Raw genomic sequence first — 25,003 nt, forward strand, 5'->3', positions numbered from 1 at the left:
GTCGTGGGCACGCCCGGAGTTTCGAGGTTCGCTCAGCAGAGCAATGGGTGTGGCGGATCGCCTGCTCGGTCGTCGGCCCCCTCCGACCCCCCGACTGTGACGGCTGGCAGACCGCCGGTCAGAGGAGCGTGCTTCCCTGGCGGACCCGTCTGACCGCCGCCTGCGACGACTCGGCCGTCGACCGCGGACTTCGAGTGGGAACAAGACGAAGACGTCATCACGAATATAGACGACTTCCTGCCAGAGAAGAGTCGGCGGCCAGCGCGCCGAAACTCCCTGATGGTGGGCGTCGCAAACGTCCGATTTCCACTGCACAACACGGCGCTAAAAAGGCGCCCGAGAAGAAGAGGCAGCCAACTGTCTCAACTACCGGAGGCAGAAGACGCGCCGTCCCAGGCGCCACCTGGACGACCGACACGTCTCGACGAGCGGCCAGTCCCAGCGCGACGCCTTGCTCGCCGCTTGGGCGCGCTCGCAGACGAAGAGAAGCCGGAGCAGTCAACGTCCGTGCAGACGGCGCCCGCGGCGGCTGCAGAATCCGGCTGCTCGGGCGACGAAGGAGAGACAGCCCGCACCACCGGGCGGTCTCATCCACGGCCGCCGCCTATCGTCCTTGAGGTGGCCGAGACTACGAGGGCTGCCTGCAGCTGCTGAGACAGTGGGCGACTGCAGACCTCGCCTTACGAGCTGCTTCGGGGAACCTCGGGCGGCTGCAGGATGCGAACGTGCAGGATTACACCGAGGTGGCGAGCGAGGCGTCGAACCGGGGCTCACTCTGGTACTCGCACGCCGCCGTCGCCGAGAGACTGGTGAAGGTAGTCGTCGAGGGTTTCCCCTCGGCGGCTGAGGAGGAGCTGGCGGATCTCGATTTCGGCGTCCGCAACGTGGCGGGGGTCGAGTCTTCCCTGCTGGTGTCACACAAGACAAGAGGCGGCTCTACGAGCTGAAGAGGGTGGCCGACACCACGGTCACCACTGGCTGGTCCAGTGCTTCCGCTGCCAGGGGACGGGACACGTCGCACGCCACTGTTCCTTTCCTGAGTGACGCGTGAAGTGCGCCGGCGGCCACGCGAGTAGGCTCCGCCCACTTCCGAGGTCGCACGCGCCGTAGTTTGCCAACTGCGGGCGGCGGCCCGCACGTGGCGAGCCGTCGCGGCTGCCCAGTGTTGAGAGCCGCGGGCAGCAGCCGCACGGGGCTGCCGGCCGCTCCCTCGGCCGTCCGCGCCCAGCCGCAAAACCGGCGAGGCGGCAGGCAACGACGAGGCCGGCGCTGGCAGCTGCAGGAGCCCACGACGCCCCCACCGCCGAGGGGACCAGAAGAACCTCTCCGAGGGGGCACACCAGAGGACGAGCGCGTTGGCCCCCTCGAGGGAAAAATGCTCTCTGTGGCGATCGACGCGGTCGCACACCTTTCCGACACTGTGCAGCGTGTTGCAGAGGCAGTGCTCACGGCTACGCTACGCAAATTCACGGAGCATCGTCTTGTAGCGTGAGCGGACCAAGCCTTTCGTACTTCTGCCTGGGTGAGTTGGAAGTTGTCCTCTCGGCGGAATCTTCCTCACGGTTGCGTTTATCCTTGTACCTCATCTTTCTCATGTTGCGGCGTGCCTTCACTCCAGCAGCAGGTCTAGCCACCTTGTGGTCGGCCGCCAGTGGACTTGGGTTCCCAGGTTGCGTATCAGCTCGTTCTCTGACATCCGGGCGCCCGCGTTAAAACCGTGCGCCGCCTGCCGCTGCGCAGCGGGACTCCCGCTACCCTCTGGAGTTCTCCGGTGCTGAAGTCTAATGGCAGGTGAAGCGCTAAGCTGAGCGCCTCGTTCTGGACCGTCTGCAGCCTTGCGATGGACGAGTCGGCCGCGCTGCGCCACACCACAGCAGCGTACTCCAACACAGGCCAATGAGTGTGAGGTACAGAGTAATGCCACAGTGCGGGGGCAGGGTCGTCGCTGGGTCGAGTAAGGGGTACAACAAGCGCTTTACCCCTCACTTCCGTGACGTGCGCCTTCCACGTCAGGCGTCGGTCCAGAGTGACGCCCAGGTAGCGTCCGGTGTTCGACCACGGGATGGGGCTCCCCGTGACGCTGAGTGGCTGCAGATCGGCAGGATGCTTCAGCCTGATTTCTGGCTGCGTTGAACTTGGGCCGCCATTTGGTGGCCCAAGGACGTCTGAAGCCGATTCCAGGCGGTGACGCCTCAGCCCGGCGTTCACGCTTCTGCCGTAGAGCGCCGTATCGTCCGAGTAGAGCGCCACGTGCACCCGCTGCCCCCTCGGCGTACAGTGAGTAGAGCGAGGCACCGATGACCGATCCTTGTGGTTGGGGTTCGGTCGCGTTGTTTGGGGAAGGAGACCAGACAACGAGGTCATCGGTCTCATCGGATTAGGCAAGGATGGGGAAGGAAGTCGGCCGTGCCCCTTCAAAGGAACCATCCCGGCATTTGACTGGAGAGATTTAGGGAAATCACGCAAAACCTAAATCGGGATGGCCGGACGCGGGATTGAACCGTCGTCCTCCCGAATGCGAGTCCAGTGACTAACCGCTGCGCCACCCCGCTCGGTTTACCCTTGCGCCGCTCTAGCTGCTCTACGGGGCGGGCTGTCGACGTCCCGTCGCCGGCTCGCACGTGGGAGGGGCGCCCAGTCAGGTAGGATTTGAGCAGGCGGGCGTGCGGCACCGGTAGGCCTCGTGTAAGTAGTTCGTACACGAGGCTGCCGTGGCACACGCTGTCGAAGGCTCCGGAAACGTCCAGGAGTACCTCCCCGAGATACTCGCGACGCTCCAGCGCCCCCGTCGCCTGCTCCACCAGTCGGAGCAGTTGCTGCTGCGTGGAGCGGCCCCTCCTGAAGCAGGCCTTCCTGCCCGGCGTGCCGCCACAGCCTCCTCACGTCCAGCCTCTCGGAGACCTTCGAAACTGCTGCCAACAGGCTGACGGGCCTGTGGTTTTGCGGCAGCCGCAGGTCTTTCCCGGCCTCCGGAACAGCTACAACTTCCGCACGTTTGCACGCAGATGGGACGCTGCAGGTCCCGAGCACGGAGCTGAAGAGCTTCGTCAGTTGCCGCGCGGCGCTCGGCGGCAGCACCTTCGGCAGCTCGCTGCCGACGTCGTCGCACCGTCCTGCCTTCCTCGTCTGCAGGCGAGCGAGCTCATCCTCCGTCACTTCCGCGATGAGGTCGTCCCCGTCTCTGTGCTCCAGCTACACAGGAAGGCGCTGTCCCACGAAACGGACGTGTCCGTCGTCCACGACGTCCTCCACCGGCGTGAAAGTGGCGGCGAATGCGTCGGCTAACGCGCCGGCTTTCGCGTCGGGCTCGGTGATGACGTCACCGCCGACCTGGAGCGGCGGCACTCGCTGGCGTTGTTGCAGGAAGCTTTCGGTCACCCTCCAGGCGGATCCGTCCTCTATCCTGAGAGTGGCAATTCTTCCAGCCCAGTCGCGGTTGCGGTGCTTTGCAATTGCGTACTTAATTTCGCGACGCATGCGTTCGATGGTGGCCTTCGTTGCCGGCTGCCGCGTAATCTGCCACTCTCAATGCTGAGGGCCACGCCAGCGGACGCCAAAGAGCCGCTGCGCCGCCCGCGCCGGGAGAAGTACAGGCGGCCCGCCCTGGGCCATCACAGTTGTCCGCACACGCGGGCAACACAGAACACATCAAATACCTGAGGAGGGCAACATGCTGACACGAACGAAAACAGAGGACCAAGCCATCACAACAGAAATGAAGACTTGGAGGCGATGCAGGTGGATCCTGCAAGAAGTCCGCGCTTCCAGGGGAAGAGGGGCTCCGTGATGAAGACGCTCGAGCGCGGTCCACTCCTTTCTCGCGTCCGCCCTTCTCCCCCCTTTTTCCGTGCCCTCTCCCTCCATCGGCTCCCCCCCCCTTCCCTCCCTCATCTGTCCGGGTCCTCCTCCCTCCCCACCCGCCATAATCGAACTCTGCTCCCTGTGTGTGACCACTGTTGTGCTTCTCCTTTTTACAGTGCTCTGAACAGAAACCAGACTGTCACTGTTGTGTTGGCCGAAGAGCCACCACCGTGTTACTAGCGGAGGCCGAAATGCACGCGTTTTAGCTCACGCAGGCTGGCGTCAGGAGGGAAGAACTATACTGACGTGAGGTCTGGAACATGACAAGGAATTAGAATTCAGAAAGCGGACGTAATTAGTTTGATACTTAACTTTAATCCATTAATGATGAACGTCGCTCTTGACGGTACATGTTCCACAATATTATCTGTTCAGAATACATTCAGTAACTCAATATGGCGCCCTGCTAGGTCCTAGCAAATGACGTAGCTGAAGGCTATGCTACACTGTCGTCTCTGCAAATGAGAGCGTATGTAAACAGTGAAGCATCGCTAGCAAAGTCGGCTGTACAACTGGGGCGAGAGCTAGGGGGTCTCTCTAGACTAGACCTGCCGTGTTGCGGCGCTCGGTCTGCAATCACTGATAGTGGCGACACGCGGGTCCGACGTATACCAACGGACCGCGGTCGATTTAAAGGCTACCAACTAGCAAGTGTAGTGTCTGGCGGTGACACCACAGGCACCGGGTTTTTTCACAGTGCCTGTCTATTTCCTAAGTGTTTTTAATCAGCATCACTGCCCTCTTTGTTTTTTGTTTCCTTCGCAACTTTTCCCCCATGTACCAATTTAAACAGTCACCGTCGCACCCTTTTTTATTGTTGTATCTCCTCATTATGTTTTTTTTATCTGTAGGCTGCAGAGCGGCGTATTACGCTGTTGCCAGCCCGTGCCCTCCTCTGGAGGCAATCTAAATCCAATAAAGGAAAAAAAAGGCGATGTGAGTTTTTGTTTACCGCTCTGGAGCGCTAGAGGTGGTGCTTGTTCGTGGTATAGGCGTAGGTTGTGTTGTGGAGTCTCGCAGTGACCGTTACGTGCAGCGTCGGTTGCTCACGGCGCCGTCTTGTGATTTGAGAAGTGTGTCGGTGCTAGTCTGGTCTTGCTGATACTAACAGTGGGCACACGCTATATCTTTTTCTTTTTTCTTTTTAATTCTTCATTGGTTCAAATGGTTCTGAGCACTATGGCACTTAATTTCTGACGTCATCAGTCCCCTACAACATACAACTATTTAAACCTAACTAACCTAAGGACATCAGACATCCATGCCCGAGGCAGGATTCGAACCTGCGAGCGTAGCGCTTGCGCGGCTCCAAACTGTAGCGCCCAGAACTGCTTCGCCACTCTGGCCGATTAAGTCCTCATTCAAATCAATAATATCATACATGATAACCCACCACTCGCTATTTTATTTGAAATGGCATTGGTCAGCAATGAAGTCGTGATTTGTGTTCACAGCCGGAAACAGTGTTTGACAGTGATTATCCCCACTGAGGCGGAAATAAGGAATTCACTCTTGCTTCTGGTACACATACATCCTGGTCCATTGATACTGACCGGGCCAAATATCTCACGAAATAAGCTTCAAACGAAAAAACTACAAAGAACGAAACTCTTCTGGCTTGAAGGGGGAAATCAGATGGCGCTATGGTTGGCCCGCTAGATGGCGATGCCATAGGTCAAACGGATATCAACTGAGTTCTTTTTTGTTTTAAAAATAGGAACCCCCATTCTTTATTACATATTCGTGGAAAAAAGAAATATGAATGTTTTAATTGAACCACTTTTTTCGCTTTGTGATAGATGGCGCTGTAATAGTCACAAACGTGTCCATTATAATTATCCGGGCTGTTATGCCGTGGTCGGTTGATGAATTCTGTGGTGATTCCCAACGTTTCGTCTCCGACTGCGGGAGACATCTTCAAGGGGGTCCGTAGCCCGATGGAAGGTCCAACACACACACTGGCTCGCTACTGACTGCCGCTAAATTCCGTGTCCGCGCGCCCCCGCGCCGCGGCGTGACGTCACGTGTTTTGAAAACGTCAGTGCAATTGGCCGCTGTCCGTCGCCGTCGATCGCCGTTGCCATCACCCAGTAGTGGACTAGTGGTACACATCTTCTTTAACACCGGCATCCATATACCGTTTAATTTGACGCCCTCCTCCTTTCGGTTGAAATTATTTGGGTGTTTAGCGATTTCGATTGCCTCCCTGTAGAGCCTTTCGTGATATCCGCTCGTGGCCGCTAGTACTTTCGTCTCCTCGAAACAAATATTGTGGTTCCCTGGCTGGAAAGCATGCTCCGCAACAGCTGATCGTTCCGTTTCTCCTCTTCTACAATTTCCTTTGTGTTCTTCCAAACGTTTAGAAACAGTTCTTTTAGTGGTACCCACATAAACATCACCACAGCTGCATGGGATCCTATACACTCCAGATTTTTCCAATGGTTTGCGAGCGTCCTTGGCAGGCCTAAGGTATTCCTGTATCTTCCTGGTGGGCTTGTAAATTACGGTAATATTCCGCTTCGTCAAGATCCTCCCTATTCTTTCCGTTACATTTTTAACAAACGGCAGGAAAACCTTAGCTTTTGCAGTAGCCTGTACGTCAGTATGATTTCTGCGTGGCTGCCTCAAAGCACGTTTTATTTCGGCGGACGAATATCCGTTCTTCGTTAGTGCATTGTGGAGATGTTCCACCTCAGCGTCGAGCAACTCAGGTTCACAAATATTTCTAGCTCTGTCCGCTAACGTCTTGATAACACCCCGCTTCTGTTGTGGGTGGTGGTTCGAATCCCGGTGCAAATAACGGTCCGTGTCCGTGGGTTAGCGGTACACTGAGAGGCCCAAACTACCATTTTCGTTTCTAAACACAAGCACATCGAGGAAATATAGTTTGCCGTCTACTCCCTCCTCCATTGTAAACTGAATTCTCGAGTTTATACTGTTCAGATGTTCGTGGAACCGGCTTAGTTCCTCCCTACCATGTCTCCACAACACAAACGTGTCATCCACGTATCGGAACCATACATTTGGTTTCTTGCTGGCAGTACCTAAGGCCTGTTCTTCGAATTTCTCCATAAAGAAGTTTGCAATTACGGGACTTAGGGGGCTTCCCATAGCCACGCCATCCGTTTGCTCATAAAACTGTTCATTCCACTTGAAGTATGTGGTCGTCAAACAACACTTAAACAGTTCTAAAATATCGGCAGGAAAAATTCGATCCAGCTGTTCCAATACATCATTAAGTGGAACCATAGTAAACAGCGATACCACATCGAAGCTGACCAATATGTCCTCCGGCTGGACCACTATGCCATTCAATCTGCTGATGAAATGTGTCGAATTCTTTATATAAGAGTCCGAACGGCACACATGTGGTTTTAACAGCGTAGTCAAAAACTTGGCTAACGAGTAGGTGGGCGAACCAATGGCACTTAGTATCGGTCTTAACGGCACATTTTCTTTATGAATTTTGGGCAATCCATGAAGCCTCGGTGGCTTATAGCCAATGTAGAAGCAGGAATTCGCAGTGTAGATTCTGTAACAGCTGAAGAAATCCGTATAGAAACAGTGAGAATATTAGCCAATGCAAAACCGCCGAAAAGTAATATAACTGTGGGTGAGAGACGACGATAGTATTTTGGTTCTCCCAGCTGACAAAGGAAGCGCAACGGTGGTTATGGATGTGGCCGACTATCAGAGAAAAATTACTGATCTACTGGATCCGCAAGCATATAGGAAGCTGAATAAGGACATCACTAACAACGTTCTCAGAACTGTGTCGCGGTTAATAAAAAAGTCCTCCATTGAAGAGAGTGTACAGAAAGGTCTCTGCAATTAGGTTGCGCTACCACCGAGGCTTTGTGGATCACGTAACATTCCGCCAGTGTGTACGGTATTTGCTTCGTGATACGTTACCCGTGTTAAAATGGACCGTTCACCAATTGTGGAAAAGGTTGATATCGTGTTGATCTATCGCTATTGTGATCAGAATGCCCAACGGGTGTGTGCTATGTATGCTGCTCGGTATCCTGGACGACATCATCCAAGTGTCCGGACCGTTCGCCGGATAGTTACGTTATTTAAGGAGACAGGAAGTGGTCAGCCACGTGTGAAACGTCAACCACGTCCTGCAACAAATGATCATGCCCAAGTAGGTGTTTTAGCTGCTGTCGCGGCTAATCCGCGAGAATCGGGAATCTCAAAGACGTCGGTGTTGAGAATGCTTCATCAACATCGACTGCACCCGTACCATATTTCTATGCACCAGGAATTGCATGGTGACGACTTTAAACGTCGTGTACAGTTCTGCCGCTGGGCGCAAGAGAAATTACGGGACAATGACAGATTTTTCGCACGCGTTCTATTTAGTGACGAAGCGTCATTCACCAACAGCGGTAACGTAAACCGGCATAATCTGCACTATTGGGCAACGGAAAATCCACGATGGCTGCGACAAGTCGAACATCAGCGACCTTGGCGGGTTAATGTATGGTGCGGCATTATGGGAGGAAGGACAATTGGCACCCACTTTATCGATGGCAATCTAAATGGTGCAATGTATGCTGATTTCCTACGTAATGTTCTACCGATGTTACTACAAGATGTTTCAGTGCATGAGAGAATGGCGATGTACTTCCAACATGATGGATGTCCGGCACACAGCTCGCGTGGGGTTGAAGTGGTATTGAATAGCATATATCATGACAGGTGCATTGGTCGTCGAAGCACCATACCGTGGCCGGCACATTCACCGCATCTGACGTCCCCGAATTTCTTTCTGTGGGGAAAGTTGAAGGATATTTGCTATCGTGATCCACCGACGCCTGACAACATGCGTCAGCTCATTGTCAATGCATGTGCGAACATTACGGAAGGCGAGCTACTCGCTGTTGAGAGGAATGTCGTTACACGTATTGCCAAATGCACTGAGGTTGACGGACATCATTTTGAGCATTAATGTGGTACTTACAGATAATCACGCTGTAACAGCACGCGTTCTCAGAAATGATAAGTTTACAAAGGTACATGTATCACATTGTAACAACCGAAATAAAATGTTCAAACATACTTACGTTCTGTACTTTAATTTACAAAACCTACGTGTTACCAATTGTTCGTCTAAAATTCTGAGCCAAATGTTTGTGACTATTACAGCGCCGTCTATCAGAAAGCGAAAAAAGTGGTCCAACTAAAACATTCATATTTCTTTACGTACTACACGAATATGTAATAAAAAATGCGGGTTCCTATTTAAAAAAACGCTGTTGAAATCCGTTTGACCTATGGCAGCGCCATCTAGCCGGCCAACCATAGCGCCATCCGGTTTCCCCCTTCAAGCTAAACAAGTTTCGGTCTTTGTAGTTTTTTCGCTTGACGCTTATTTCGTGAGATATCTGGCCCGGTCACTATCAACGGACCACCTTGTATAGTGAACAGTGGTGTTCACACTGCCCAGTGACGAGACTACTATGCATGAGTAGTGTGAAACCTGCGTGAGTCATTCTAGCACGGTTTGCAGGCCATGTTTATTATTATTATTATTATTATTATTATTATTATTATTAAGACAGTGGGCTTTTAATGTACTTTAGTGTCTTGTGATTAATACTGTGGTCTCCGTTTGAAGGGGCCGCGACCTTCATGTCTTGTATTATAGTTTTAATATTCTTGGTTTTGGCAGGCCGTTAACTTCTTCTCGATTCATGATCGTTAATGGGAGGGGGGGGGGGGCGGGCAGGGGGTTGCCTGTAAAAATTTTGAATTATGAACTGCAAGAAGTGAATAATTTTCCACGTTTTTTGAGGTTTCTTTGTGTTGAGAGTGTTAAATTTAAAGAGGGCATAACCTTTAAATTAGAGTGTTTTGTGTTGTCTATTGTGGTTTGGTTTTCTGTCCTTGTTTTGTATTAAAAATGTTCCAGTGTACAACCAGCTGCAGATTGACCGGGGCGCCTTGGGAGAGATGTGTTCGGTCGCCGTGACCTCGGCTAGCTACGTTCCGGCGACGCTCCGCGCCACTTCCCTGCATCCTGTCAACATCGCTGCTCGCCTCAGCAGTTAACACAAGTTTAGTATTTTCCTCTCGCTATTATCTGGGGATTTCTGTCGTTAATGTTCCGAGTTGCAACGAGGTGCGTCCGCTGTTCCTAGTAATTTATTTCTCTTGCATTCGTGTGGGTCATCCGTCGGGATGTTCCCGCTGTTGCACGGAATTTAAAGCAACTACTTAAATAACTGTTTTGCACATATTCGGTATGATACTTCGAAGGATTTCCACGAGTGAGTTCTGTGGAATAGTCATTATATTGTTAGTGGAATCCCGTTCATCTGATCAATGGACTAAGCTACCCATTCCGGAAATTGCTCTTTAACAAGTTGTTATTAAATTTACTACACTGTTGCTTAATTCACCTGTGGGGATTTTGTCCCGGTTAATTTCTGTTGCCTTTGTGGGGAATTACATTGTCATTCATATTCATTGGGGTCCGTTTATTTGTTTAATTAAAAGGAAGGATCTTTACTGAACTTGCTTCATTCTGTGTACGAGGATGGTCTGAAAAGTTCTCGGAATCACCACGAGAGGTCAGCGCTAGCGCAACGAGTTGTTCACGTGGCATTCATTGGTCTGTTGCCTGTAATCACGTGCCACGTCAGTGCTCTTGGAAGAGAGGTGTGACGGTGACGCGGCTCTGTCTTTGCTCCCATGTAGTGATTTGCGATGATGGAAAAAATCGAGATTCGAGCAGTGATTAAGTACTTCGTAAAGAAAGGTATGAAAGGAAAGGACATTCATTGCGATTTCTAGAATTCACTGGGGGATTCTGCTCCTTCATATTCATCTGTTGAAAAGTGGACAAATGAATTTAAATGTGGTCGGGAGAGCTTAGATGATGATCCGCGCAGTGGTCGGCCAAGATGTGTCACTAATCCAGAAATCATTGTAAAAGTGCGCAAAATGGTCACGGAGGATCGCCGCTTGAAAGTGCGTGAAATTGCTCACGCTCGCCAGATGTCATCTAAAAGGGTATACCACATTTTAACTGAAGAATTAGAAATCAAAAAAATTATCTACAATATGAGTGCCGCGACTCTTGACGCTGGATCAAAAACGCACGAGAATGGACACGGCCCGTTTCAGGAGGAACGAACTAGATTTTTTTGCACCGCTTTGTGACCACAGATGAACCTTGGGTGCTCTAGTAAACCCCAGAGACAAAACAACAGTCAAAGCAGTGGAAACGTGGTCATTCTCCGCCACCACACAAAGCACAGACAATTCCTTCGGCGGGAAAGGCCGTGGCATCAGTGTTCTGGGATGCACGCCCGCACACATGTACCGTCTCCATGGCAAAATTACACGAACTAAGGTTCGAATTGTTGCCACAACCGCATTATTCACCTGATATGGCTCCGTCAGATTTCCATCTCTTTCCAAAACTGAATATTTTTCTTGGTGGACGAAGATTCACTTCAAACGAAGAATTGGTAGCCAGAGATGACAACTACTTTGCAGGCCTGGAGGAAACTCATTTTCGAGACGGGATTAAGGCACTGGAACAACGTTGGACTAAGTGCATTAGCCTACAACGAGACTACTTTGAAAAATAAAAAAAAAACTTTCAATATTAGAGAAGAAAAGTTGCTACTCACCATACAGCGGAGATGCTGAGTCGCGACAGGCACAACAAAAGGATTCACACAATTATAGTTTTCGGCCATTAATGCCTTTGTCAGCAACATACACACACACACACACACACACACACACACACGTTTCTCTTGATGGTACATCTACAACTGTTATTCATTGTGAATGATAAAATCTACTGCAGTTGTAATAATTATTTACTACAAAAAATGAGAGCACTATCCGGGTTCAGAGCGTATGTCCCACTTCAGGAACATATTAAAATGCGAGTTCATAAAAGAAGAATAAGTAATGTTAAAATAGGTTAAAATATGTTAAAATAGTGCATCCCTGGCAGATGGCGTCCAAGAGAATATCCTCTTCAATCGAAAGTCTGCCAGAAAGCCTCTCGCAGGCTTAGGTTTGTGCTTCGTTCCGGTCTTATGGATGTCTCTGCAGCACTGTGATCGAAAGACCGCATATTTGTCTTCATGCGGATCAATGTGTGGCGAGCTCCTAAGACTCGACCATTGTCCTCCTCTGTGGGAGACTTTCTGGCAGACCTAGGATTCAAGGGGATATTCTCTTGCGTGCCATGTACTAGGGATGCACTATTTTAACCTCTTTTAACCTTAGTTATGCATCCTTCGTGGACCCACATTTTAATATGCACCTGAAGATGTGACATACGTCCTCAAACCGGGTAGTGCTTCCCTTTTCAGAAATACATAACTTCTCTGTTCCACCATCATCCCGGTCTTGGACGCCAAAATCACCTGAACAACGATAACAAAACTAGCTGCTATATTTGAATCTACATCGTTTATTCTTCTTAACACGTGCTACCAGCTTCGACACCAAATGGTGTCATCTTCAGGTCCAAAGCGTAACCAGCTATTGATAACCGTTATGATGTGCAGTGAACATAATCGTATGCACCAGGCGAAAATTAACTGTGTTCCGTATCTTCCGTGGTTGTCATCTGGCCATGCTGCCTTTGTTATTGCCACGAAAAGTACGGAATTTAGTTAATTTTGGCCCGCTGCATACGATTCTGTTCATTGCACATGAAAACGGTTGTGGATATCAGGTTCCCTTAAAATGGTGTCGAAACTGGTAGCATGTGCTAAAAATAATAAACGACGAACATTCAAATGCAGCCGCTGGTTTTGTTATCATTATTCACTTACTTCGTCCCTCTTTCGTTGATGGATTACCAAAGAGTCAAAATCACCGTTCTTGTAGCGTTGAAACCATTCTCTTCTTTCACTAGAAAGTGTCTCACCATAAGTCGTATCCAGCGTTTTATGAGCCTCATCCGCAGATTTTTAATGTTAAAGCAGAAAATTAAAATTTCCCGCAAATGACGAGAATTCGGCTCGTAAGCTGACATACTCAATGGAAAATGCAGTCACAAATCGACTAATACTTTGATGGTATTACGTTTACACGTGCGTAAGCTTATTGCATGACACCTCCGACCTACACGCTGCACCGCCATTGGCCCCTATTGCTATCTAACCGCAAAACGGCAGAAGCAAAGTTGTAGACCTAATATCAGTATCTAAGTATAAAAAACTAGATTTGTACCTTTTTATGTATTTATATCCGTTCCACATATCGTAAGCCAGTAGATAGATTCGAACCAGACGCCAAACTTGATACACTATTTGGAAAGAAGCGATTTTGTGAGGAGGGACGCAACCACCTACCACCCAATATTGAAATTCTCTTGCGTCTGACTGGAACGTCCATTTCAGGAATCACATACAACGTTTACAGTTGACTTTCATCTTACTTTAGGTTTGTTGAAGATGTATGAGACAGGCGAAATACCCTCAGACTTCAAGAAGAATACAATAATTCCAATCCCAAAGAAAGCAGGTGCTGACAGATGTGAAAATTACCGAACAATCAGTTTAATAAGTCACGGATGCAAAATACCAACGCGAATTCTTTACAGACGAATCGAAAAACTGGTAGAAGCCGACCTCGGGGAAGATCAGTTTGGATTCCGTAGAAATATTGGAACACGTGAGGCAATACTGACCCTACGTCTTATCTTAGGAGCTAGATTAAGGAAAGGCAAACCTACGTTTCTAGCATTTGTAGACTTAGAGAAAGCTTTTGACAATGTTGACTGGAATACTCTCTTTCAAATTCTGAAGGTGGCAGGGGCAAAATACAGGGAGCGAAAGGCTATTTACAATTGTTACAGTAACCAGATGGCAGTTATAAGAGTCGAGGGGCATGAAAGGGAAGCAGTGGTTGGCAAGGGAGTGAGACAGGGTTGTAGCCTCTCCCTGATTTTATTCAATCTGTATATTGAGCAAGCAGTTAAGGAAACAAAAGAAAAATTCGGAGTACGTATTAAAATCCATGGAGAAGTGATAAAAACTTTGTGGTTCGCCGATGACATTGTAATTCTGTCAGAGACAACAAAGTACTTGGAAGAGCAGTTGAACGGAATGGACAGTGTCTTGGAAGGAGGATGTAAGATGAACATCAACAAAAGCAAAACGAGGATAATGGAATGTAGTCGAATGATGTGAGGTGATGCTGAGGGAATTAGATTAGGAAATGAGACACTTCAAGTAGTAAAGGAATTTTGCTATTTGGGGAGCAAAATAGCTGATGATGGTCGAAGTAGAGAGGATATAAAATGTAGATTGGCAATGGCAAGGAAAGCGTTACTGAAGAAGAGAAATTTGTTAACATCGAGTTTAGATCTAAGGGCCAGGAAGTCGTTTGTGAAAGTATTTGTATGCAGTGTACCCATGTATGGAAGTGAAACGTCGACGATAAATAGTTTGGACAAGAAAAGAATAGAAGCTTTTAAAATTTGGTGCTACAGAAGGATGCCGAAGATTAGATGGGTAGATCACATAAGTAATGAGGAGGTATTGAATAGAACTGGGGAGAAGTGTTTGTGGCACAGCTTAACAAGAAGAAGGGACCGGTTGGTAGGGCATGTTCTGAGGCATGAAGGGATCATAAATTTAGCATTGGAGGGCAGCGTGGAGGGTAAAAATCGTAGAGGGAGACCAAGAGATGAATACACTAAGCAGATACAGAAGGATGTAGGTTGCAGTAAGTACTGGGAGATGAAGAAGCTTGCACAGGATAGAGCAGCATGGAGAGCTGCATCAAACCAGTCTCGGGACTGAAGACCATAACAACAACATAGCACCAGGAGTTTTGTAGATTTAGCGACAGCAAACTGAACTTACTTGGTTACACACTGTATCTGTTTGTAACACATCTGAAGATGGCAGAAGCCGAAATCAGTAATAGTGAAATGTAAAAATCTGTGTGACCAAGACGGACCTGTCAATTAAAGATACAGGGAGCACGCTGCCAACATGGCAGTGCTCTCGGTCTCGGTGCAGATGGTCGTACACACACCTACCTCTCCTCTAGTACACTACTTCAGCATTTTGTACGTCTACAGATGGGTTCGTGGAACCACCCTGCTACCTGAGGAACACACTTTCTTATAGGTTCCTAGCACTCGCGCAAAATAACGTATGACCAACAGAGAAAGACATCCTCGTCGTCAGCGCCTTTCCGGAGGGGCGGCCGCCCCAGTTGAGGGTCACCTGTCCACCTGCGCAGTTCGAGTGTTCTCATTGTATTTCTTCTCTATGTAACACACCACTGCACTCTTCGTACATAAGTCCATCGGTCTGGTGAAAGTTTTTCATAATCAAGTAAGCGTAATTATTGTAATACTATTAAATATTTGTCAGAGATGGAAAAACGTCATTAAAACTGATATTTACAGTGTTGCAGGAACCACTAGCTATTCCAGTCGCTCATTAAAGATAATGAAGCGTAGCACCCAATACTTCCCAAGGCTTCGCTACCTTGGAAAGGTGTCGAGGGTGGAGAAGAAAATTTTACTTTTAGGTGATATTGCTGAACAAGCTGTCAGGGGACCGAGCCACAATTTCCATGGAGCTCGTGTTCTCAGTTTCATATAGTCAGTACCATAGTACACAGTATTGTCCGTTGCACTAAGTTTTTTTATACACCTTTATTTCACGAGATTTCCTTCGGCCGATTTCTTTTGATTTGGTCGATCTTTTGTTTATACAACTGTTTCTTTTTCAGTACTCTATTGATCAACTACACCTGTGAATTACTACGTAGAAAGGAACTGTGCCTACCTGTCATAATCGATTTCGTCCCAATTTTTGGTACACGCAGGACTTGGCCAGAAACCAAAGTGACAAATGGCAGCTCCAGACGGCAAAAATCGTCTATTACTGGAGTCGAGAATCTGGACGGGTTTTGCCTGTTTTCGAGATGGATACTAGCAAGATATTGCTACCACGGATTCCAAGACTTTCGAGAATGTCTTAATGTCAAGCTTGAAGTCGGATAACAAACGACAAAAAATATTTTATTATTTTTTTCCTTTACTTGTACTTCGAAATATTTCTTCCAGCCAAAATGCATGATTCTGTGACAAAGTCGAGTACTCTGTAGCCTTTAAGAAGTGAGTTCGCATCAAAGTACGGGACATAAATGGTCATATCTTATGACTGCACTACATTAGAAACTTCACTTGTTTTACATCGTCAAGGGACCGTACACCTTAGTATGCGGCATGAATTACAACTTGACACGTGTACTCATTCCTGAGAAAAAGGACAGACAAACAATATAAATTTCTTATAAGACTTCCCATTTTTACAGACTGAAGAACAGAAAGTTAAACCACCTTTTCTGCGCGGGGCAAGCGAGGCATGAAACATACACACATCAAAAGAAGTTTTGCAACACACCGGCTCCCAGAACTCCTGAAGATTGACGTTGACTGTGGATATTGTACCATAGACACAGTCCCTTTGACTGTTCAGAGATGTCACTAAACCCGTCCAAAGATGCAAACAACCACGCATGAGCAGCGCCTATTACACGGAGGGAGTCCGACACCCGATCAGTTCCGGCCATTCCCCCAGGGAGGAGGTACACAGATCGTGTTGTCTGTAGTTTAACCATGCCTAGACGGTCAATACCGCGGTTCGATCGCGTCCGCATTGTTACTTTGTGCCAGGAAGGCCTCTCAACAAGAGAAGTGTCCAGGCGTCTCGGAGTGAACCAAAGCGATGTTGTTCGGACATGGAGGAGATCCAGAGAGACAGGTACTGTCGATGACATGCCTCGCTCAGACCGCCCAAGCGCTATTAGTGCAGTGGATGACCTCTACCTACGGATTATGGCTGCTCGGAGGAATCCTGACAGCAACGTCACCATGTTGAATAATGTTTTTCGTGCAGCCACAGGACGTCTTGTGTTACGACTCAAACTGTGCGCAATAGGCTGCACGATGCGCAACTTCACTCCCGACGTCCACGCCGAGGTCCATCTTTCCAACCACGACACCATACAGCGCGGTACAGACGGGCCCAGCTACATGCCGAATGGACTGCTCAGGTTTGGCATTATGTTCCCTTCACCGATGACTATCGTATATGCCTTCAACCAGACGATCGATGGTGACGTGTTTGGAGCCAATCCGTTCAGGATGAACACCTTAGACACACTGTCCTGCGAGTGCAGCAAGGTGGAGATTCCCTGATGTTTTGGGGTGGCATTATGTGGGAACGAAGTACGCCGCTGGTGGTCACGGAAGGCGCCGTAACGGCTGTACGATACGTGAATGCCATCCTCCGACCGATAGTGCAACCATATCGGCAGCATACTGGCGAGGCATTCGTCTTCATGGACAACAATTCGCGCCCCAGTCGGGCACATCTTGGGAATGACTTCCTTGTGGATAACGATATCGCTCGACTAGATTGGCCAGGATGTCCTCCAGACATGAACCGTATGGAACATGCCTGGGATAGGTTGAAAAGGGCTGTTTATGGACGACGTGACCCACCCACCTCTCTGAGGGATCTACGCCGAATCGCCCTTATGGAGTTGGACAATGTGGACAAACAGTACCTTGATAAACTTGTGGATAGTATGCCACGCGAATACAGGCATGTATCAATGCAAGAGGACGTGCTACTGGGAGCCGGTCGCGGTGGTCGAGCGGTTCGAGGTGCTTCAGTCCGGAACCGCGCCACCGCTAAAGTCGCAGGTCCGAATCCTTCTTCTGGCATGGATGTGTGTGATGTCCTTGGTTATTTAGGTTTAAGTAGTTCTAAGTCTAGGGGACTGATGACCTTAGATGTTAAGCCCCATAGTGCTCAGAGGAGGCAAACGTGCGGTATTAAAGTGATGCTTGCCAAATATACACCGCTAGCCCAGCCACGTCATGTCTGTTTTTATCTATCTTCATCAATATTTTGCGAAATGATGCGTTTCGCGTGGATTGCTGCCATACTGTGCGATGAAGGATAACATTTTATGAATGTAATCCAAATTTGCTTTTCTATAGAATCTTTCAAACAACTACGTAATCGTAAAAAATTTTGCATCTATAACGTGTGCAAGATGCCGGCAATATTAATGCTACCCCAGGTTCTACGACGAATATTAACCCAGCATACATAAATCATCAGACAAAAAAATAATAAAAGTATCTACATTTACATACGAAATTCTCGTGTATAGCTTAAAATTCTTTTTTGGTAATTTAATACTGCTATCTCAAATTTTCATCAGCCTTCCTTTTTCATAACTCTCACAGAATAGTTAGCAAATACAATATATTGAGCATTATTCTGACTTATCTGTAGTGTAAGTAACGTAAAAGTAGAAAATAAAAAAATAAAAATATTTTCGCATTAGGACGCGCTCCATGACGCTCACGTTACCGTTCTGCACTCTTTCCGATAGGCAACCGCTGTCTGAAAACTACGCACGTAAGTGTCTCATGCTTCACCTGCCCCATGGCAAAAATGCTATTTTCTTTCTAAACGCTAGGAGATGTGGAGCATGCACTTCTGTCAGTTGTCCGCAGCTCGTGGTCGTGTGGTAGGTTCTCGCTTCCCGCGCCCGGGTTCCCGGGTTCGATTCCCGGCGGGGTCAGGGATTTTCTCTGCCTCGTGATGACTGGGTGTTGTGTGATGTCCTTAGGTTAGTTAGGTTTAAGTAGTTCTAAGTTCTAGGGGACTGATGACCATAGATTTTAAGTCCCATAGTGCTCAGAGCCATTTGAACCGTTTTGAACTTCGGTCAGTTTCTGTTCTTCCAAAGAGCTGCATAGACCATAAATTCGGGCGATGTCTGTGATGACCAGTAGGCGCACGCCCGCTATCAGATACATGACTTGTTAACACAATCGTTGGCAGACTCACTAGAAATAGCTTATAGCTAGGCTTCAGTGGTCGCAATGTTCCTTGCCAATAGTGAGGTGGCCGTTCACAGTGTTGCCCCAGTCCGCCCCCCTCCCCCGCCGACTGCCATTGCCACCTACACTACTGCACCGTCTGCGCAGGAAGGAGCAGTTATTTTGTGCGCACTCTACGTCATTTGGGACATTTTCGAGTGATACTGCAAAATATTTTGCTTCAGCACATGTCAGACTTTAAAATCCTGCGATATGTGTATACGTGCGGAAGCAAATTCTTTTGCAGTACCGCTTGCAAATGGCCCAAAGACCGAAATTGCAATTGTGAAATAAATAATTTCAACAGTCAACGGCAAATATGATGTCCTTTAAAGAGCTGTATTTTACTGTGAACCCCAACCATGGGAAGTTAATCTGCTGTTCCCAGAATGAGATTTTCACTCTGCAGCGGAGTGTGCGCTGATATGAAACTTCCTGGCAGATTAAAACTGTGTGCCTGACCGATACTCGAACTCGGGACCTTTGCCTTTTGCGGGCAAGTGCTCTACCACCTGAGCTACCGAAGCACGACTCACACCCGGTCCTCACAGTTTTACTTCTGCCAGTATCTCGTCTCGTACCTTCCAAACATTACAGAAGCTCACCTGCAAACCTTGCAGAACTAGCACTCCTTCGCCAATATAACGACCGCATCTTCGAAGGAACATTAATCCCGAAGCTATCGTCAAGTCCTCGCGTAGTTGGAAATTTAAAGTGTTCGTGATAGTAGAAGAACAGAAAACTGGAATGTGTCTCAAGCTGAATGTGTGCAGCAGAAGCAAAAAACCACCCGGCAGGTAGACTTCACCTCACGCAACCTGCATCGGCGGCGGGTGCATTCCAGAGTCAGAGAGTGACGAGTTGGCCAGGGGCCTCGCACTCACCCAGGAGGCTGCAGCTGGAGGTGACGCCGGCCGCGTTGACGAGGACGTCGACGCCGCCCAGGGTGTCGTCCGCCCAGCGGAAGGTGGCCTCGACCGCCTCGTCCTCGGTGACGTCGAGCTGGCGCGGCACCAGCTGGCCCGGCAGCGACAGCTGGCACACCTCCTGAGACAGCTCCTGCACCCACCACCAGCAGCGCGTGTCAGAGGGGACGGTCCGGACTTTAGAAAACACCGCGGCTGGGGACGTGTCAGAGCAAACGAGCGCCTCGGGCACCGCCGCAGACAGCCCGTGCACCCACCACCGTCTCAGGGACAGTCCACACTACACTCCATTTGCACAACTCGAAGAAACACCATGTGTAGTCAAGTCTAGAGATGTGTAAGTGTAATTCAGCAGCTGGGACACCTCCTGAGAGAGCTCCTATACCCACCACCAACACCAGTGCATGTCAGCAGGGACAGTCCACACTGCACTCCATTTGGATAACTTTTGGGGACATCATCTAACCTGGAAGTATGCCAAAAAGTGAGTGTCAGGTGGACTACCTCCTGAGACAGTTCTTGTCCCTACCGGCACCAGGAATACTCATGAGTGCACTTCATTTCGAAAATCGTAAGCAGTTTAAGCCAGAGAGGTTCCCAACAATGTGGGGAACCTATATTTGGAAAAGCACTGAAGTTAATAGTTTAGTGGGCCCTACTGTTGATATCAGTGGTTTGGTGTGCTCTGGAACCGTCAAGGTGGGCGCCATATTATGTTGTCATCTCTTGTCCTATCTGCTCTTAATCACTGCTTAGACCCAGGCCATCATACTTCTGGAGTTTGAAACATTACATGCAAGAGAAATTCGTAACAGAGAGCTAAAGAGACTTATCCGTCCTCATTTGGAGTACTGCTGTGCGATCTGGGTTCTTTACCAGATACGATAAACAGAGTACATCCAGAAAGTTCAAAGAGCAGAACGATTTTTACTATCCGAAAATGTCGCGGACATTATACAGGATTTGGGGTGGATATCATTAAAACAAAGGCGTTTTTCGTTGCAGCAGAATCTTCTCATGAAATTAAAATCACCAACTGCCTCCTCCGAATGTCTAGTATGATTTCAGACACGTAACTGTAAGGGTTGTGTAGCTGATGAAACTGCATGCTGTGCTTGAATTGCATCATGCGACGTCTAGTTTCTTGATATCGACACACATGACAAGCATTTGTAAGGAAGTACCGAGAAAGGAACACTGATACATGGTACGGCGGCCTTATTACGGGATTTGTGTAGAGAGATGTATTGTTGCCCTGACAGAAACAGTCCTCTCACGGTAGGCCAGGTAAGATAGTGTTCCTAGGAAAGTCTACACAAACTACTTGGATAACATCACACTGTTTTAATAAATTCGAATACATAATCTGGCACACACAAATGGATAATTCGATGTCTGTAGTTGGGAAACGTCGACTAAATTCATTTGCAGGGATCCGACAATGTTGTTCAAAGACAGCTGCCAGAAGAAAGTGAGTAAAGTCGGGAGAAGTGTGGCCACAGTACTGGCCCACACCTCCCAATCCAACAGTTGGGGAAAACATGTCTAAATGTAAGTCTGCAGGCTTTCGTGGCCGTTGTCACTGAAGTTAAAATCTTCTGGGTTATTAGGCGACGTCATGTTTCATCTAAAATAATCGGCCTCTCGACCCCTCTTCTGGAATCTTCCTCAGGATCTTCTGGTGTCCACTACTGTTCTAGTAGTACAACACTAGCACTAGCACTATAGTGTTCTAGCAGTAGTAGACACCAAAAGATCCGAGGAAGATCCCAGCAGAGGGGTCGAAACGTCGATCATTTTAGAAGAAACATGACGCCGCCTAATAACCCAGAAGATTTTAACTTCAGTGTCTAAATGGCTTCTGACGTCAACAGCAATGTAAAGTGGGGTCCATTATTCTGGAACCTTGACTGAATACCAGTGGAACATTCTCCAATATTCCTGGTATTACTTCATGGAGAAGGATGCGGTAATTTCCTCCATCGAACGTGCTAGGCACTTCTGCCAGATCAGATGGTGTTGAACAATACGAATCCGCACTCTTATGGTACGAGGGGCGTTTGAAAATTCTGTGCAAAAATAAAAACTACTTGCGTGTTTGGGTAAATTTTTTTTTATTTTTCGATATAGTCACCTCTTAGACGTATACACTTCGTCCAACACTGTTCTAATTTGTTGATCCCTTACGAATAATAGTAATTGTCCAAGTCTGCAAAATAGCTATTAGTTGCTGCAATCACCTCCTCGTTTGAATAAAACCTTTGTCCCGCCAGCCAAATTGGGGAACAAATAGTAGTCCGAAGGAGCCAAGTCTGGAGAATAGGGGGGCTGTGAAACGAGTTGGAATCTTATTTCCATTAATTTTGCGACCACAACTGCTGAGGTGTGTGCTGGTGCATTGTTGTGATGGAAAAGCAGTTTTTTGCGGTCCAATCGCCGGCGGTTTTTTTTTTTTTTTTTTGCAGCTCGGTTTTCAAACGGTCCAATAATGAATATTATGCACCTGCAATAGTTTTGCCCTTTTCCAGATAGTCGATGAGGACTATGCCTTGCGAATCCAAAAAGACAGTCGCTTTAACCTTTCCGGCCGAAGGAATGGTCTTCGCCTTTTTTGGTGCAGATTCTGCCTTGGTAACCCACTGTTTAGATTGTTCTTTGGTCTCAGACGTACAGAAATGTATCCATGTTTGGTCCACAGTGACGAAACGACGCTTAAGGCCTGCGGATTCTTCCTTCACTCGATTCCGTTTTTCGTCAAGCGTAAGCAATCGCAGAACCCATATTGCGGATAGCTTTGTCGTGTCCAAATGTTTATGCAAAATATTATGTACCCGTTCATTCGAGATGCCCACAGCACTAGCAATCTCACGCACCTTAACTCTTCTGTCATACATCGCCATATCACGGATTTTAACAATGATTTCTGGAGTCGTAACCTCCACAGGGCGTCCAGAACGTTCAGCCACACTTGTGCCCATATGGCCACTCCGAAAATTTTGAAACCACTTATAAACTGTTCTCATCGAGCATGCATAGTCACCGTAATCTTTATCAAGCTTCTCTTTAGTCTCCCGAGGTGTTTTGCCTTTCATAAAGTAATGTTTAATCACCGCGCTAAATTCTTTTTCGTCGATTTTTTGACAATCACTCGACTTTCTTGGTTCACACGAATGCCAAACACAAAGAAATAGACCAATATGGCTGAAACTTGGCGCGCGTCCTTTGCAAAGATGCTGCTAACCAAACATGGCCTCGATACGCGCCGGTGGTGCCATCTCTCGGACTTTACACGGACTTTTCAAACGCCCCTCGTAAATCTCTATTGATGGTGGAACACATGAGTTGCCTTAGAATTTTCCAGTTATCTCGAGGGGTTAGACTGTTGCTCTGCCGGCCGGAGTGGCCGTGCGGTTCTAGGAGCTACAGTCTGGAAACGTTACGGTCGCAGGTTCGAATCCTGCCTCAGGCATGGATGTGTGTGCTGTCCTTACGTTAGTTAGGTTTAATTAGTTCTAAGTTCTAGCCCACTGATAACCTCAGAAGTTGTCGCTTAGTGCTCAGAGCCATTTGAACCATTTGAACTGCTGCTCTGCCCAACACACTATTCAGCTCTCTCACCCAAATGGTTCAAATGCCTCTGAGCACTATGGGACTTAACTGCTGTGGTCATCAGTCCCCTAGAACTTACAGCTACTTAAACCTAACTAACCTAAGGAAATCACACACATCCATGCCCGAGGCAGGATTCGAACCTTCAACCGTAGCGGTCGCGCGGTTCCAGACTGTAGCGCCTTTAACCGCTCGGCCACTCCGGCCGGCTCTCTCACCCACTGCAAACACAAACTTACGGGAGAAATTGGAATACCCCAAAATATAATTAATGTAGAGTAATGAACTTTCGGGAATACATTTGTCTAGCTAACATATTTAAGCGATTAACATTGCAACATCACAGTTTAGCGTAGACGCGGAAAAAGGCATTGCAAAGATGAAATGCCGGTACATTAATTGTGGTGTCACCGCCAGACACCACACTTGCTAGGTGGTAGCCTTTAAATCGGCCGCGGTCCGTTAGTATACGTCGCACCCGCGTGTCGCCACTATCAGTGATTGCAGACCGAGCGCCGCCACACGGCAGGTCTAGTCTAGAGAGACTCCCTAGCACTCGCCCTAGTTGGACAGCAGACTTTGCTAGTGATGGTTCACTGACAAAATACGCTCTCATTTGCCGAGACGATAGTTAGCATAGCTTTCAGCTACGTCATTTGCTACGACCTAGCAAGGCGCCATTACCACTTACTATTGATGCTGTAAACATGTACCATCAAGAGCGATGTTCACCAATTATGGATTAAAGTTAAGTATTCCAGAAGCTACGTCCTTTTTTGCTAGTCTAATTTCCTTGACCTGTTCCAGACCTCACGCCAGCTGCGTGAGCTAAAACGCGTGCCTTTCGGCTTCCTCTCAAAACCGGTGTTGGATCTCTTGCCAATCGACAACATTAATAACCATTCTAACTTCTAGAATGCGTGTGCGAGGACTGCGATAGAGAAGGTGAATGATCGACTTTAATTTATTGGGAAGATTCTGGGAAACAGTGGTCCACCTGTGAAGGGGACCGCATACAGGACGCCGGTGCGACCTCTTCTTGAGGGCAACTCGAGCGTTTGGGATCCGTACCAGGTCGGGTTGAAGAAAGACATCGATACAGTTCAAAGGCGTGCGGCTATATTTGTTACTGGTAGGTTCGCACAAGACGCAGTTATTACAGAGATGCTTCGGCAATCCCTGGAGGGGATGCGACATTCTTTTCGACGAATGCTGTTGAGAAAATTAAGAGAACCGGCGTTTGAAGCTGACTGCACAACGATTCTACTGCTTCCGACACACTGCGCGTAAAGACCACGAAGTTGAGATATCAGAGATCAGAGCTCATAAGGAAGGATATAGAAAGTGGTATTTCCCTGCTCTGTTTGCAAGTGGAACAGGAAAAGAAGTGACTAATAGTGGTACGGATAACCCTCTGTCGCGCGGCACACGGTGGACTGCGGACCACTTGTGTAGGTGTATGTAGATGTGTAGTGTACAAGTAGAGCGTGTCGGTTTACAACAGCGGTATTTCGACGAGCGGTATCCTGTTGGAAAACATACCCTGGAATGCTGTTCACGTATGGCAGCACAACGGGCTGAGTTAGCAGATTTACGTACGTATTCGCAAATCAGAGCGCACGGGATAACCGCGAGAGTGGTTCTGCTGTCGTAGGAAATTACGTGTCGGACTGTCACTCCGGGTGTAGGTCTG

The 25,003-nt window shown here is 48.3% G+C and overlaps 1 protein-coding gene across 1 annotated transcript in view; it reads right to left on the reverse strand.

Annotated features, from left to right (window-relative positions):
- Window positions 1-19,621: 19,621 nt before the first annotated feature.
- The window catches only part of LOC126106291 (farnesol dehydrogenase-like), a 169,969-nt gene continuing 164,587 nt past the window's right edge, over window positions 19,622-25,003 (reverse strand). Inside the window, exon 2 of the mRNA XM_049912511.1 lies at window positions 19,622-19,834. Coding sequence (XP_049768468.1) covers window positions 19,622-19,834 — 213 coding nt within the window. The remainder of the gene's footprint in view (window positions 19,835-25,003) is intronic.

This window comes from Schistocerca cancellata, chromosome 10 (assembly GCF_023864275.1).
Source record: "Schistocerca cancellata isolate TAMUIC-IGC-003103 chromosome 10, iqSchCanc2.1, whole genome shotgun sequence".
Taxonomy (NCBI): domain Eukaryota; kingdom Metazoa; phylum Arthropoda; class Insecta; order Orthoptera; family Acrididae; genus Schistocerca; species Schistocerca cancellata.